General features: G+C 43.0%; 1 protein-coding gene across 1 annotated transcript in view; it reads right to left on the bottom strand.

Moving 5' to 3' along the window:
- LOC311239516 (high affinity 3',5'-cyclic-AMP phosphodiesterase 7A-like) overlaps positions 1-13,593 on the bottom strand; it is a 125,069-nt gene extending 111,476 nt beyond the window's left edge. The window contains exon 1 of the mRNA XM_084327831.1: positions 12,708-13,593. Coding sequence (XP_084183957.1) covers positions 12,708-12,845 — 138 coding nt within the window. The 5' untranslated portion in view covers positions 12,846-13,593. The remainder of the gene's footprint in view (positions 1-12,707) is intronic.
- Between the last annotated feature and the right edge of the window lie 3,589 nt (positions 13,594-17,182).

Here is a 17,182-nt window from a genome sequence, read left to right as displayed (position 1 = left end):
CACATGGTCAATGTAGTAGGCAAGAACTAGGCCCAACAAGCACATGGTCAATGTAGTAGGCAAGAACTAGGCCCAACAAGCACATGGTCAATGTAGTAGCAGGCAAGAACTAGGCCCAACAAGCACATGGTCAATGTAGTAGCAGGCAAAAACTAGGCCCAACAAGCACATGGTCAATGTAGTAGGCAAGAACTAGGCCCAACAAGCACATGGTCAATGTAGTAGGCAAGAACTAGGCCCAACAAGCACATGGTCAATGTAGTAGGCAAGAACTAGGCCCAACAAGCACATGGTCAATGTAGTAGCAAGCAAGAACTAGGCCCAACAAGCACATGGTCAATGTAGTAGCAGGCAAGAACTAGGCCCAACAAGCACATGGTCAATGTAGTAGGCAAGAACTAGGCCCAACAAGCACATGGTCAATGTAGTAGCAAGCAAGAACTAGGCCCAACAAGCACATGGTCAATGTAGTAGCAGGCAAGAACTAGGCCCAACAAGCACATGGTCAATGTAGTAGCAGGCAAGAACTAGGCCCAACAAGCACATGGTCAATGTAGTAGCAAGCAAGAACTAGGCCCAACAAGCACATGGTCAATGTAGTAGCAAGCAAGAACTAGGCCCAACAAGCACATGGTCAATGTAGTAGCAAGCAAGAACTAGGCCCAACAAGCACATGGTCAATGTAGTAGCAGGCAAGAACTAGGCCCAACAAGCACATGGTCAATGTAGTAGCAGGCAAGAACTAGGCCCAACAAGCACATGGTCAATGTAGTAGCAGGCAAGAACTAGGCCCAACAAGCACATGGTCAATGTAGTAGGCAAGAACTAGGCCCAACAAGCACATGGTCAATGTAGTAGGCAAGAACTAGGCCCAACAAGCACATGGTCCATGTAGTAGGCAAGAACTAGGCCCAACAAGCACATGGTCAATGTAGTAGGCAAGAACTAGGCCCAACAAGCACATGGTCAATGTAGTAGGCAAGAACTAGGCCCAACAAGCACATGGTCCATGTAGTAGCAGGCAAGAACTAGGCCCAACAAGCACATGGTCAATGTAGTAGCAGGCAAGAACTAGGCCCAACAAGCACATGGTCAATGTACAGTAGCAGGCAAGAACTAGGCCCAACAAGCACATGGTCCATGTACAGTAGCAGGCAAGAACTAGGCCCAACAAGCACATGGTCCATGTAGTAGCAGGCAAGAACTAGGCCCAACAAGCACATGGTCAATGTACAGTAGTAGGCAAGAACCAAGCTCAACAAGCACATGGTCAATGTACAGTAGTAGGCAAGAACTAGGCCCAACAAGCACATGGTCCATGTAGTAGCAGGCAAGGACTAGGCCCAACAAGCACATGGTCCATTTAGTAGGCAAGAACTAGGCCCAACAAGCACATGGTCCATTTAGTAGGCAAGAACTAGGCCCAACAAGCACATGGTCAATGTAGTAGCAGGCAAGAACTAGGCCCAACAAGCACATGGTCAATGTAGTAGCAGGCAAGAACTAGGCCCAACAAGCACATGGTCAATGTAGTAGCAGGCAAGAACTAGGCCCAACAAGCACATGGTCAATGTAGTAGCAGGCAAAAACTAGGCCCAACAAGCACATGGTCAATGTAGTAGCAGGCAAAAACTAGGCCCAACAAGCACATGGTCAATGTAGTAGCAGGCAAGAACTAGGCCCAACAAGCACATGGTCAATGTAGTAGCAGGCAAGAACTAGGCCCAACAAGCACATGGTCAATGTAGTAGCAGGCAAGAACTAGGCCCAACAAGCACATGGTCAATGTAGTAGGCAAGAACTAGGCCCAACAAGCACATGGTCAATGTAGTAGGCAAGAACTAGGCCCAACAAGCACATGGTCCATGTAGTAGGCAAGAACTAGGCCCAACAAGCACATGGTCAATGTAGTAGGCAAGAACTAGGCCAAACAAGCACATGGTCAATGTAGTAGGCAAGAACTAGGCCCAACAAGCACATGGTCAATGTAGTAGGCAAGAACTAGGCCCAACAAGCACATGGTCCATGTAGTAGCAGGCAAGAACTAGGCCCAACAAGCACATGGTCAATGTAGTAGCAGGCAAGAACTAGGCCCAACAAGCACATGGTCAATGTACAGTAGCAGGCAAGAACTAGGCCCAACAAGCACATGGTCCATGTACAGTAGCAGGCAAGAACTAGGCCCAAAAAGCACATGGTCCATGTAGTAGCAGGCAAGAACTAGGCCCAACAAGCACATGGTCAATGTACAGTAGTAGGCAAGAACCAAGCTCAACAAGCACATGGTCAATGTACAGTAGTAGGCAAGAACTAGGCCCAACAAGCACATGGTCCATGTAGTAGCAGGCAAGGACTAGGCCCAACAAGCACATGGTCCATTTAGTAGGCAAGAACTAGGCCCAACAAGCACATTGTCCATTTAGTAGGCAAGAACTAGGCCCAACAAGCACACGGTCCATTTAGTAGGCAAGAACTAGGCCCAACAAGCACATGGTCCATTTAGTAGGCAAGAACTAGGCCCAACAAGCACATGGTCCATTTAGTAGGCAAGAACTAGGCCCAACAAGCACATGGTCCATTTAGTAGGCAAGAACTAAGCCCAACAAGCACACTGGCTCATGTAGTATGGAAGAACTAGGCCCAACAAGCACACTGGCCCAATGGCCCATGGCGTATGCAAGAACTAGGTCCAACAAGCACCAACTGGCCCGTATAGTATGGACACACAATGCTTTAGTATGTGCTACTGTAGCTCAGATTTCCCTCAGACCTGAGGCCAGTCTAAATGTGGTCCCGTATTTTCAAATGGCATGCAAATCCAGGTAGCATGCAACCCCAGGTGGATCATATTATTCAAATGCTTACGGCTACTGTACAGAGACATGAACAGTGTGACTAGCTCCACTTTGCTAAAACACTACCCTGGATTTCCTCTTTAGTATCAGGCAGAGCAACACATTGAACTAAATACTCACCACGCTGAGTCGCTGACTTGTGTCACAGTACCCACCGAATGTTCAAATCTATTGTTAAAAAAACGTTCACGTGGGACAGTGAGTCCTAGGCATTTACAACTATTTGCCATGACTGCTTTGTGAAGGACAGCTTCATAGAGATAAGATGTCCATTTGTTGTAAAATATCAAATCATTCTGATAAAAATTTACAAATATTTAGAAAATGTGATTCCTTAATAGTTGGATTAGTCCCATTAGTCAGGATTAAATTCCAAGAAGAGTGCAGGCCTTCTCGAAAGCTAAGCCTTTGTTCTGGTACAAAGAGAAGGTTGAAGGAATTAGTGTTTTTCCCCCCCAGGGTACTCGATTGACCCAATCTAGCATGATGTTTCGTTCTGCCAGGATGGACAACAAGGCCCTTTTCAAGTCTCAACAGCTCCCCATGTACGTCATTCCTCCAGCGTCTCCCGCGTCACTCCCTGAACGCTGTGCAACGGCCTCCTTAATCACCAGCTGCACCGGCCTCTGTTCTCACAGGCCTGAACACCTGAGGACCTTTACTATGCATCTTAGTCAGCCCGGAGGGGGGGGGGGGGGGTGAGGAGAGCTAGTTAGGCTATTAGGGGTGGGGGGGGGAAATCGATACGTAGTGGTATCGCGATACTTTGCGTGGCGATACAAGTATCGATATTTAATTATTCATAACTTTTTTTTTTTGTATAAGGAAGTTGCATTGTTCATTTCAATACCTGTAATAGTACAGTAGTCGACTCCACACACACACACGCATGCATTCAGTTAAGTTGGAATATGACTGTAATACAAACAGTTGAGTTTGTCAGGTACATGCAACACAGTGTTTACATCTGTCTGCTTGAGAAAATACCATGTTCTGCAATAAAAATAATTGAAGTGAGATGAACAGACTGAACTTTATTTTATTAGATAAAACATGTTGACAGTTTTACTTTGCAGTTGAAAAAGGTAATAATTTTTTTTTAAATATATATATTTTAATCGCAATATTCATATCACAATACTCAGCGTATCACGATAGTATCATATCGTGACGCAAGTATCGCGATAGTATCGTATCGTGAGGTCTCTGGCGATTCCCACCCCTATAGGCTATAGTCCGTGTCAACAAAGACTGATGATTCAGTCGAGCAGTGACCCGTTAAAATGAATGGCTTGTGAAAGAATGCGGTGTGCACTGTGCAGGTTGGTTGACGTGGAGACACTTGGACAGACGCCACGGTTTTGCTTTGAAGCCACGGTAATCCTGCTCAGTGCTCCTGGGAAAATATAAAGAAGTTTACCAGACGCCTTATTAGGCGTTGAGAGAGCGGAGGCCGTGGTCTCAAACTAAGATTTGTTGGAAAATTAAGAGAGCTTTAAAACCGATTTGCCTGGTTGTTTCAATTACAAATTGGATTGATTCACAGGTGTCAGTCAACATTACTAGGGTAAAAATGGGCTGCACTCTGAATCAGTCACCTGTAACTGTGAAGAGGCCGAGTGTGAAAGAGCCTCAGTGATTCCTCTGCTCTGCATCCATTCATCTCAACTACAAAATCTATATTTGATATATAAAATATATAAATATGAAAATAAAATCTATATTATTTGGTTAACCCCCAATTCCACAGTTTTGGAATGGTACATCTACAGTGGCTGCCATCTCTGCCAACGTGCCCTTCAGCAAGGCACCAAGCCCCAAACTGCTCCAAGGGCACTGACCACCCTGTGATCGGATTCGGACGTCTCTGCTGGAAGTGAACAGTGTGCAGAGCTGAGCGACCACGTGAGAAGATGTGAAAATACTAGCCTAATTAAAGTAACTCCTCTATAACCGGGACCAAGAAAACGACGGATGTGGAACCAATCAAATAAAACAGGCTACCCCCCCCCCCCCCCCCCCCCCCCCCGAATCACAAAAAGAACTACACACAGTAAAGATTTAACCTCACTGCGTCCACCGAACACACGCCACCTCTAAACGTTGGAGCACGGACAAGACCTGAAACTGTTCAAAGGTGCTTCAGAAATTCAGAACCCTCCCATGAATTGTGGCACCGCGCTGCAAGAAGCAGCAGGGACTCGGCGCTCTGCACATTCCTGAGAGCGGGCCCTCCAGTAAATCCCACTTCAGCCACGCTGGCTGGACAATATCACTCCTTAATGGAGCAGGGCCATAAACACAATCAGAAATCCCGGGGAGGGCGAACAGGCTGAGGGCATTCATAAGGGTTCATAAACTAATCCTGCAGCCATGCTGGCCTTACACAGATTGCATGGGAGTAGCTGGTGAAAGTTGGGAGCAGTTAGAAGCGAGGTGTGAAGTGGAGAACTTTCTTGTCGTCATATCAACCTCGTAAAAGAAAAGAGGGTTTGAGGAGTATCCACTTTTTGTGTTGACATGGCAATAAAGTGATGAATTGAATTAGTCTACATCATAAGCATCACTTATTGGTCAAAGACAAGTAGCCTATTCTGCAGTAGCCTATATCCTTATCACTTATTGGTCAGAGACAAGTAGCTTATTTGTCAATAACTTGATTCCTTATTGGTCAAAAACAGGAGTCGAGAGCCAGCTCAGGGTAAACGAGTAAGCAATTACCTATGGCTGGCTGTGCATCAGTCAACAACTTTATCTTGTTAGAATCACTAGGCCTGAGACAAAGGGGCAGCATGCCCTGCTGTGCACTGTACTATCTGTTGTGAATGTAGCCTATTCAACTGTGCTGTGAAAATACTGAATAAGAGTCAACTTACTTCTGACACAGATGCTTGACACATTATCTTGTCTAACCGGCAATGAAAAGGATTATAAAAGACGTGTTGTGAATTGATGCGAGTGTCAAAACCGCCCCTCCAGCATTCTTTTTGCACATTGCACATCAATGTGACGCACATTCTATCATTGAATGGTTGGGCTTATCTTTGCTCTACAGCGTTCTGGTCCCAGAGGAGTAATAACAATAACTACTAAACTCCTCAAGGAGCTTTGCTATCTGACCGATGTAATGTGACAGGCTTCATCTCCGGGTCATGACGTCAAACGTTATCAGCGGGTGATGCTGGTCCAAAGTTAACGAGTGGCAGTGCACAAGACAATTTGAAGACCATCTTATTTTAGCATAAAATAATTCGATTTTTTGAGCATGGGTTTAAATGGGTGATGCATTTCTTGCATCGTAATACATATATGTATTTGTACGAGGGACCTTCTGTTGTTTTGACACTATATTATCCACATGTAATTACCTTGAGCGGGTCGAAGGTTATCAAATTTTACATCTAGCTTTGCTTATCTACAGAGGCCTTCAACAAGCCCACAGGCCAGGACCCTAGAGTATGTATGCCTCTGGCTTTAGTTGATGCCTCAGACTTTCATGCCATACGAATCAATTGAAATCAAAAATGATTTTTTTTGGGAGGGGGGTTCTTTGATACTTATTAAACTAACCGTCCACTGCAGTCAAATGAGAAAAGTAACTCAAAACAGCGAGCTAGAATCAAATCTATGCATCTATTGAATTGAGAGAATAGACTTTAATCGAATCCTGACCCCAGGAATCTAAATCGAATTGTGAGATTCCTGAATCGCTGCACCTCTAATATTACCGGTATATGATACATGGTCCACAAGGTCATGGTCACCATCAGATAGGTTTCCCCACTGTGCCCCTGACCCGGCCAGCAAGCTACATACTCATCATCCACTCTTCAGCAAGTTCACTGGTTAATCAGGCCATCAGATAACAATTTATTAAAACTATCTAGAGGTGTTTGCTCTAGTTAGTTGTGCAGTGCTTAACCCTTTCACTGCCACACTACCTAACGGTTAACCCGTTCACTGCGACAATACACAGGTTAACCCTTTCACTGCCACACAACAGCAGGTTAACCCTTTACTATCACACTACCGATGGTAACCGGACTTGAGGCGCAGGTACAGACTTGGAGGAAGTCACTGATGTGAAACACGATCTGTGACTGATGTATCGGACCGTGATGGTGCACTGCAGAGATTACTGTTGGGCACCTTTTAACATAAACTGTTGAGGTGTTGAGCGAATCCAAAATTACAATGTGGTTAGAAGTGGTGGAGAGAATAAAAGCTAGCATATAATTGTAGTGCCTGGTTAGGAGCGAATGATAATGGATGGATTATCCAAGGGGGGGCCCGGGGGGGGGGGGGGGGGGGGGAGCGAGCGAGAGCATATGTGTGTAGGGTATTAGATAGCAGGTATTAGGTGTATATCTTGTATAAGACATTTATTTAAATGGTGATTTCATTGGATGTGCACTGTTAATTAATGCTTGTATATCTAATTTTATGTTGTCATGTTTGTTTATGTGTTTGAACTGTTGAGGTGCAGTCCTGTAGGCTTTGCATACTGTAGCTCAAAGCATTGATGCATTACAGACTAGGGGAATTGAATGTAATGTTTTTTAATCACAACATCAACATATGGATGAATACAGGGTAGTTAATAAGAAGCTTAACACATTGAGTGCCATGCCCCTTTAACCATATATGGGCTAGAGTGCCAGCACTGAAGTCAATGGGAGGTCGGGGAAATTTGCGAAGGCTTAAACTGTATCTTAAATTATGGCTATGGGTCTAAAACACCCCTCGCTTATCAATGACTTGCTTGCAGTCAACATGTACGAAACGGATAGTTTTTTCATTGGTTCATTTCCGTTTTATACCATTTTGAATAAGAGTATAGTTTTGGAGAGTTCTAGTAATTCCAGATAAATTCCGCGATAATAGCTCTTTAGTGGAATACACAAAACACATTGTCATTTTTCGGCTGATTTATGAATCATTTTCAAATAAACGCTAGATTATCAATAGTATATGTGTACTTATGCACGCTAGAGAAGCGGGCTGAAAAATCTATTATCCATGACCTGGTCAGCGCTAAAGTCATACACACACACAGACACGCAGCGATGGCTGAGAAAAAAACATCTGATTAACCCAATACTGGTAAAATAGAGTCCTTACCTCACATCAGATGTTCTGCAAAAAGATTAATCCAATTCCTGATCGCCATTCCAAATATTGATCGTGTTTATTGATCCGTTATTAGTTATAGCACCAAAACACATAATCGACGCTGCTCCGAGCCTCGCCAGTGAATGCGATAACACGATACTGCTTGCCAGAGAAGGGAAAACCCCGGACCAGACTTTTTTTCGGATGCACATGCCCACCCAATCCAATCCAATGATGTGCATTACCATCCGGGAGACGATAGGCGGCGGTATTTGCCCTTTTCGAGCTCAGACACATTCCCAATGATAACGTCAGGCTGGATGGATGAAAAATTAATGGATATTGCTAATAAAAACAAAAACGAGAAAAAGACGAGAAAACTCGTCATTGGGCACTCAACGTAGGGCTGGGCGATATGGAAAAAAATCATATCGCGATAACGATATGATAATTTTATTTTATTTCTCGATATCGATAATTATCGAATTGTTATAAGTATAAAAAAAATTAAAAAACAACAGATGTATGTTTATTTTGCAGCAATTCTTTGTCATTGCCGCCATCTTTAGTGTTACATCCCCTCACACTCCAGTTCTCAGGATGCAGCTGGTTTAAAAGCTAAAGTAAACCGGCTTCTCTGCTGGCTGTGGCTCCAGAGGAGTTGAACAGTTCTGGCTCTGCTAGTTTATTTTCGATCTTTTGGCGCTTTTTTGGTGGACAAACCACCGCACATGTGCACTGTGACTCGTGACTGGAGTCTAGTTCTGCTAGCACACATAGCCTACTGTGTACAGACGGTTTCAAAATGTATTTTAAATTAGAAAGCAAACAAAATAAATGGACAAGAGAAAAAGAAATCTGAATTTGGTCAGTATTGTCATTTGAACAAGCAAAGCCATTACTTTAAGTTGCAGGCAAGAAAGACAAGTCTGTCCACTGTCTCTGGTTTTAAAACTGCCCTGTTGCAGGTAAAAAAAAAAAAAAAAAAAAAAAAACGATTTTTTTATTTTTTTTTTATTTCGATATTCGATATCGATTATTAAAATATATCGCGATATTTATCGTTATCGTTATATCGCCCAGCCCTAACTCAACGCATGGCGAGTTAACACGACTAATCTCGCCGTTGGCACTCAATGTGTGAGTAGACTTTTCAGGTTCTCAGCACCAGTGTGAGCAGGGGTGCAGTCGTGCACACACGCGGTTACACGCCGCGTTACTAGATCACTGAGGCAGAAGTACGCGCGATCGCGCACGGATGTGTACTCGCGTGTACGCGCACACAAAAATGCGCTCTATCCATTTGTTGTGCGCCAAGTACCCGGCCACCCATAACAAAAGCGCGTCTTCAACCACGCCCCCGCCCGCAAATACAAACAGATCATTTGACAATGATCCCACTGTCCCCCACAACAGAGACAGCTGTGCTGCCACTCCACAACAAGGCAAGTAACCGCATTTAAAAACAGCTTTTCTTTTTTTCTAGTCTATAGGCCCTAATGTATTTGTCCAGATTGACTAAGGTAGGCTATTTGCCTGTTTGTTTATCTTGAAATAAATAATCGTGGCACTGGAAATAATCATGTTTTAATTCAATGTGATCACTGATTAATCTTGTACTGACAAAATGCAGATATATTCTTACAAAGAAATGTATTTGCCACACAATCACATTGGAAGAATAATAATACAATCATTCAGTACATTGGAATACTGACAAAGCCATACTTGGTAATTTACTGTACAACTGGGTTAGGACATTTGTAGGGGCCAGTTTCGAATTGCAGTCTCCCGTAGTTGTTTTTTGAGTGTTTTTGAAAGTGGGTAGTGATTCACATTCCTTTCCAGTGGTGCCCAACCAGTCGATCGCGATCGACAGGTAGATCGCGGGCTGGTTTCAAGTAGATCTTGATTAATAAAATTAGATTATTATTATTTTTTTTTTTTTGCAAAATCAACTCTGCCTCTCCTTGTTAACACTTTGGCTGCCATGGGTTAAATTCATTATCAACCGTAGGTTGCCGGCTCTATTTGTCTATAGAGAAAGTCCCCTTCTTTGCAGGGCTATAACTTTTTAAATTCTATTGCTACATTGCCATTATTAGGGCCCATTCAAAGTCCTATATGTATTGTTCATTGTGTAGCAACGTTAAACTTTTTCATTCACATATTCATAGTAAAGTATGGTCTAATGTATAAGTATGTTTTCATCTCTTTCTGCAGCTTTCTCCAGAACGTGATCTATAGCCCCAAATACATTATATTGATGATGCAATACAGTTTTATGGCAATCAGCGCGATATAAAAAATTCCAACTAGACGTACTTCTAGAAGTTACTACACGTCATCTGATGTTGACCGGATGGGCTAGGGGGCGTTTATAATTCCGTGGGCAGCGTTATACCAATCATCTAATGTGGGTCAAATGTTGATAATAGCAGTTAGTATCGAAGACGGTAATTTTACACGCTAAAACTCACCCCAGTCTCCGCGCGTCGTTGGGCGATCAGCGTAGAGTAGAAATTTTACCATTATGGGATGTCGATTTACCCGGTCCATCTACAGCTTGTATAATGGTATATACGTCCAAATCATGTTGTTTATCGAGTTATTGGCAATCGATCGCTATGTAGTGTGTCGAGATCGAGCCTCGGGACCTATAGCGAGTGCCCGGAAGTAATACGGCCGACCAGCACAACCTCTACGGCACTTCCTGTTAAGCGATTGCGCCGATCGGCCACCAGATGGCGCTCCTGAACCGCCAGAGAGCTCAGTGGGTCCTCCTGGTGGATCTCAGGCCAGCGGAGGGGAAATATGAATCCGATCCCAGATTTTTGAAATATTGATATTAAAGACGCTGTAAAGCGTCTTCGGCAACTTGAGCATGGCCGGGAATGACGTGTTTAGGCGTTTTCCGGCAGCCAAAGTGTTAACTACAACAAGCAATGCTGTTTGTTATTTAAGATGAGGTCGGACTCGGCACTGACAGATTTGTGTTCATTATGCTGCTTTTATAAAGCCTCAAATGACGGCTTACAATATACAATTTTGGCTGGTAGCTCTCGGCTAGGTGGTAAATTAAAAGGTAGATATTGGTTCAAAAAAGGTTGGGGACCCCTGCTTTACAGCTTTGGGTAGCGTTCCACATTGAATCCCTGATTCCCTGCCCCCTCATCAAGTTTGGTGTGAACGATGGGCTGTGTCTGTGATTGCCATGGAATGCCATTCCATCCATAGAGGCCATTAGTGACAGTGTCATTGTCTTTTAACCATATCTGTTGACAATATAATTTCTTTATATATTGAAGGCTACATCCTGCTACCTTTTTCAGCTTCGCTATTTATAAAAAAAAAAATAAAAAAAAATATGTTCTGTGCGCATGCACGTACCCGCGCGCGGCGTGTTACCAGTTCCCATATTACCACTGCACCCCTGAGTGTGAGTGAGCTGACGGTGATACTGTACATTTCCTGATAATATTATTAGACATTTTCTGGGCCTGGGTCAAAGACGTGATGCATACTTTTTCTGTCCAACTGAATTTTTTACCTTAAAAAAACATCAAAATACATTTTGAAAAAAACATGCATGTGGCCTGCGTCTATACTTTAAGCATATACTTTAGCTTCCAGACCCCATCGTGAAGCTGTGTTAGACCCATATTGTACGCTGGGTATCTTTGAAATTCAGATCTGATGTATTCTTGACACACCGCGAGCCCCTTGATGACGCTTGGTCGTTTCTCTACTGGGTAATCGGGGCGTGTGAGCAAGTGACTCCGGTCACAAAAGCCCCAGGCTTGCAAACCGAAAGTCACGAAAGGGGCTAATGTATTGGGACTGCCCACCAGTTAAGACATTCTGGAAAGATGTGACCCAACAATTATCAAAACTCGTATCTTGGAATATACATGTACACCCCTCTGTATTACTATTGAATGATGTTTTTGAGTTTGCAGTAAATCCACAGCTAAAGAGATTGGTTTTATCGGGTATCACAGTAGCTAAAAAGCTGATCGCATCACGCTGGTTTCAACAGGAACATTTTTGTGCCGGAAAGTTTGGTTTCTTACATATCTCGATGTGATTTATCAAGAAATATCTACAGCAAGAATTCTGGGTCTCAATGAATCCAAAATGTCAATGTGGTTAGAAGTGGTGGAGAGAATAAAAGCTAGCTTATAATGGTAGTGTCTGGTTAGGAGCGAGGGATAATGGAGGTACTATCCAAAGAGGGGTCCGGGAGGGGGGGGGGGGTTCGAGCTAGAGCATATGTGTGTAGGTTTTTAGATAACAGGTATTAGGGGTATATCCTGTATAAGACATTGGTATAAATGGTAATTTCGTTGGATATACACTGTATATTAATGCTTGTGTATCTTATCGTGTGTTGTCATGTTTGTTTATATGTGTGTTTAAAAAATAATGTAAAAAAAAATAAAAAATAACTCTTAATTTGGTGTTTTTGCATAAATGCATGTGTACACTACACTACATGTCAAATGTTTTAACAGTGGCCAAATATATCCTTATTTTTTGTATTTTAAAAGTGGCCTATTCAAAACAAAGTCTCATCAGTGACCCGCCTACATTTATGCAGCCTGGTTGTTTTCACATTTTCCACGATCTTCCAAGCATTTAATTGCACATGATACATTTGTGTGTGTGTGTGGGGTTTTTAATAAGAGGACAAGGCATGCCTAGCTGTATAATGCACCTGTGCTGCTGGGCTGCTCTCACCTTGGACAGCTGCCTCGGCGAGGGGCCACCGAACACCGCGGAGCTGGAGCTGAAACTGATGGCTCCTCGGCGGCTGAGGACGTGCTGAGGGACCGGCCTGTCCAGAGGCAACACCGGCAACTGATAACATACTTCCATTGAACAGTCAACGCTGGGTCCAGCTCCAATTTGATTAAATCACAAGTGACAAAAAGTCAAGGAGAACTTTGGACAAATCACACAAGTGTGCTGCTGTGCCACCGCTTTCTTCAGAAGTCGTCCGGCTGTGTTGGAGTTCAAGCGGGTTTGGAGGTCGGAGGGGAAGGTTGTTGGACATCAAACGCGCGCCAGACGTTGTCGAGCAATCAGTTCAACTAAGTCCAATTTGACAATTTTTTTTATTCATTTGTATTTTTCACCATTTGCACCCCCTTTAAACTCAAATCCGGGCCTCAAAGCGGAAAGGCCTCCGTCTGTTTGCTATCTCTATAATAAATTGCTTCCTCATATTCAAAATCCTCGTTTTAATAAGACAGTCACCTCTACCAGACAAGAAAAATCTGAAAACAAATGAGGGGAAAAACAACTAAATCGTGAACGGAAGTTTATCTACAATTGTATAACGATTTTAAAAGGTGCACCTAAAAGGAAAATGCGTTGTAAAATGTTGTGCCTTCTTGAAGCGGTGGAAGAGAGCGTGCATTCAGTCCGTTTACCTCGCATTGCTTTGCATAAATTATGGTTGCACAAAAACGGCGACCACCCTCGATAACACCACGCAGTTGAAAAATGGATTTCCCATCACGCTACACAGCGCGGTACGTGTGTAACCATTCACCAAAAGAAATAAAAGTCAAAACACAAACGACAACAAAGGTAACAAACTGCACCGGGCGGTTCTTGCATTTCCTTCGACTGTGTGTCTAGTGTCTGCCTGCCTTCTTCCAAAAACATGACCCACCACAGATGGAGCTATTTGACATCTCATGCGCGGCGTCTGTATCCTCCAATAGCCTGGCCCCGTGTGATGCTACGCCTTCGAGGGTTGGTTGAACTGGAACTGCTAGTATAACACGCTGACATCTATTGGTCAAAACACATGAGAAGCTTTACTACATTATTTGAACATCTGCAGTAAGTCTTTCCTGAAGGCTGACTGAATACGAAAATGCATGAAAAACTAAATCCAAAAGCAACGTCCCCTCACCACCGATAATTTGCCAAACTCATTTCTGGTTTTGGCATACCGTTAACCTGACAGAGATTGCATGAAACGGGATGCGTACATACAGGACTGTTTTGATGTAGCCTTGGCTAGTCGTTCACAGAGCAAGGTCGTGGGGGAACCCCTAGTGGTTGAGAGGGTTCCATGAGGTCCCCAGCAAAATGACGAATAGTATAATAATTATTAATTTTCCATAGAAGTTATAACAATGTGAGAACGTATAATATCACTATTTTGATTATAGTTGTCAGTTTGTCACTCATAATAACAGAGCAGGATGTACAGTTTTGCAATTCTGCTCTAAACCATCTAAAAGAGATTATCTACCTGGGGTTTCTTGACATAGCATGGCTTGTGAAAACATTTGCAACTTGACATCAACTGATCCCTTTATTAAAATGGAACACAACTGAATATCAGCATGTTCCAGTGCAATTAGTATTAGAATTATAAACGTTCACCAATCAGGGTTAGGGGCTGGGGGTATGGGGGGGGCTCAAAGTCATAGCCTACTAATGCCATACAAGAAACAACAAGACACACATGGACATCCCAATGACAAATATGATGGGCGCTGGATCAACCTGGCAGAGAAGAGATCTGTGCACCAACCAGCCTCCAGTAGTCAAGTCAAGTCAAGAGTTTTATTTGTCAGGGCATACAAGTATACAATGAAATGCGGGGGGTCTTGTCCGCAACGATTGTGCATAATACAATAGTAATATATAATAAGAATCCAATAGAACGACATTGTGCAATAAACAAGTAAACAAAGTAGGGCATATCGGTATATGTACATGAGTTATTTATATATAGTATAAAGGACCTTTACCCTTTCCACTGACGTTTCAAGCAGAAAATAAAAGTCCTTTCACCGGAAGCTAGTCAGTGTGCAGATCTCTTCTTTCAACTCATACTAGTGCCATACACCGTCAAAACGTTGGGACAGTAAGGGACCATTTGAGATGCAGCCCAACACTGTATGTCAATCTGTGTAGAAGGGCATGGGGCATTATATGATGGCATAATGATTATCATATCCATGCTCAATTATGTCTCATAATGCAGCAGCAACCTTTGGGTTGATACCATTAGTGACAAAGATTTGTCAACCAAACCATGTTTGACCACTCAGGAATTTAAAGGAATTACATTTTTCTAATGTCTTTTTGTAGTGTCTAATTAAAAGAAACCGCCAACACATTATGACACCAAGACCATGAAGAACACTTGGTGTCAATAACTTTTGACACCTGGAGATTTTTCCAAGTCTCTAATTGCAACGGTTCATGTGGCTGTAATTACCAAAGAGGTCACAAAAGTAATTTTATACAGTGAGGCCACGTTTTTAAAATGGTGTCACTTGAAATGGCTACTAATATGAGGATTCACATGATCACACATCCATACAGTGGAGCTCATTGGGTCCACAAGAGTCTCAGCTTCATAGTCATATCCGATTATGCAATCACAAGACGTTTATTCTTTATAAATTACAAGTTTGGGGACCACAGCATTCAGAAATACACATATTTTTATAAATTGCCAAAACCTGCATGGCATACATTTGGACAAGGAGACACTGAGGTGAGAGGTCAAGGGACCCCTTTGAAAATGCCCCCCCCCCCCCCCCCAATCAATATTTACCCCCTTTGCTGGCGAGATAGCATGACATGGCTGATATCTATGGATTCTGCGAGACATCTAGTTTCCCCACTACCTTAAAGTTTAAGTTTAAGAATGAGCCCACTAGAGCTTGTGAAAAACAGCTAAGAGGTTTAGAAATAATCGAAAAGATAGAAAAGGTGACTGTGAGTGAGAACACCTGGGGACATGAGTATGCTACACACTCTTGTTCAGATTGGCTATTACTGCTTTGGAGCAGCTGCAGGAATACATCTTGACGACATCACAGATTAGAATCTCGTTTTTTGTTGACTGAACAGTTGACTGTTGACTCAATTAGCATAGGTCAGAGGAATAGCCTTCAACACTGATAGACAGTCCTGTTTTATCTATGCCATGTGAGTGAAAACATCGTCACAAATTGCAGTTTGAAATTGCACTGGGTACAGTGAATCCCACGGTAATACTCCTTTAACACCCAAGCAAGCATCCATTTCAATTAATGATTTCCTTTGGAATACTGTTGTCATCACTGGCCTTCCCCTGGGTCCAGGCTTATTGTCTGTGTGCGACCCCTGGAGACTCAGCGAGGAAGCCACAGCCAGCGCAGTGTGTCCTCACATATGCCTTACACCTGCAGATTTCCCAAAATCCCCTGGGACACATAAGTGGTACTATACACTCACACACCACCTCGCTTTTCTCCCACAGGGGACTTTAAACAACAGTTATGGCCCAGAGATTAGCAAAAGGCACCATGTGCATGGAAGATTGTAAGGGACCAAGCAGCCAGACAAGGAGGACACAGTGGTTTTGGCAAAAAATAAGGGTTTTATTTTACCCATGCAAATACAGCCAAAGAATAAGGGTTTTATTTACCCATGAAAATACATAATTTACTAAATATAACATAAATGGTCCAAATAATAAAAGCAGGACAGAACAGACCTGAACAGAACGGAAGACAAAAGACAAATGAGAACTCAAAACAGAGCAAAGGTGATGGTGACTCTTAGACAGAAATTAGGTTTTGATGACCATTATTATTTTTTAGAACAAAGACACGTGTTACTAAAATATGGGCACACCACCTAGGAGCATTCACATCATATATGATATGACTGATTATTCATGAAAGGAAGTCATGACAGTGACTTGATTTGCAATGCATTATTATTGTTGAAAGTTGACGGACTGAATTCAAATGTCCATGGCATCAAATGTGCTGCATAAACATCAATGAGGTAGATAAACATTTCACACTTGCACTACCACATTCCACATTAAAGACTGGGGGGTGGGGGCACTTAACTAGCACTCCTATTGTTGTCTACCTATAGTGAAGGACCCTCACCACCCCAACAATAGCCTGTTCAAGCTGCTGCGGTCAGGCAAGCGCCTCCGCCTACATGCAGCAAGAACAGAGAGACTCCGACTCAGCTTCTTCCCCCAGGCCAACAGAACACTGAACACTAATCTCTCCACACACAAGCACACATGAACACACACACACACACACCCCACTGGCGGCTGCTGACCAAATTTATTGGTGAAGCACAAATTATTATATTATATTATATGTTAAATTATATTTTTAAAACATCCCCCAATGTGTGTGTCAGTGGTGGCTGTGAGTTAAAAATAT

Source organism: Notolepis coatsorum, assembly GCF_963971535.1.
Source record: "Notolepis coatsorum genome assembly, chromosome: 13".
NCBI classification, from domain to species: domain Eukaryota; kingdom Metazoa; phylum Chordata; class Actinopteri; order Aulopiformes; family Paralepididae; genus Notolepis; species Notolepis coatsorum.
This window is presented reverse-complemented; position numbering and strand designations above follow the sequence as displayed.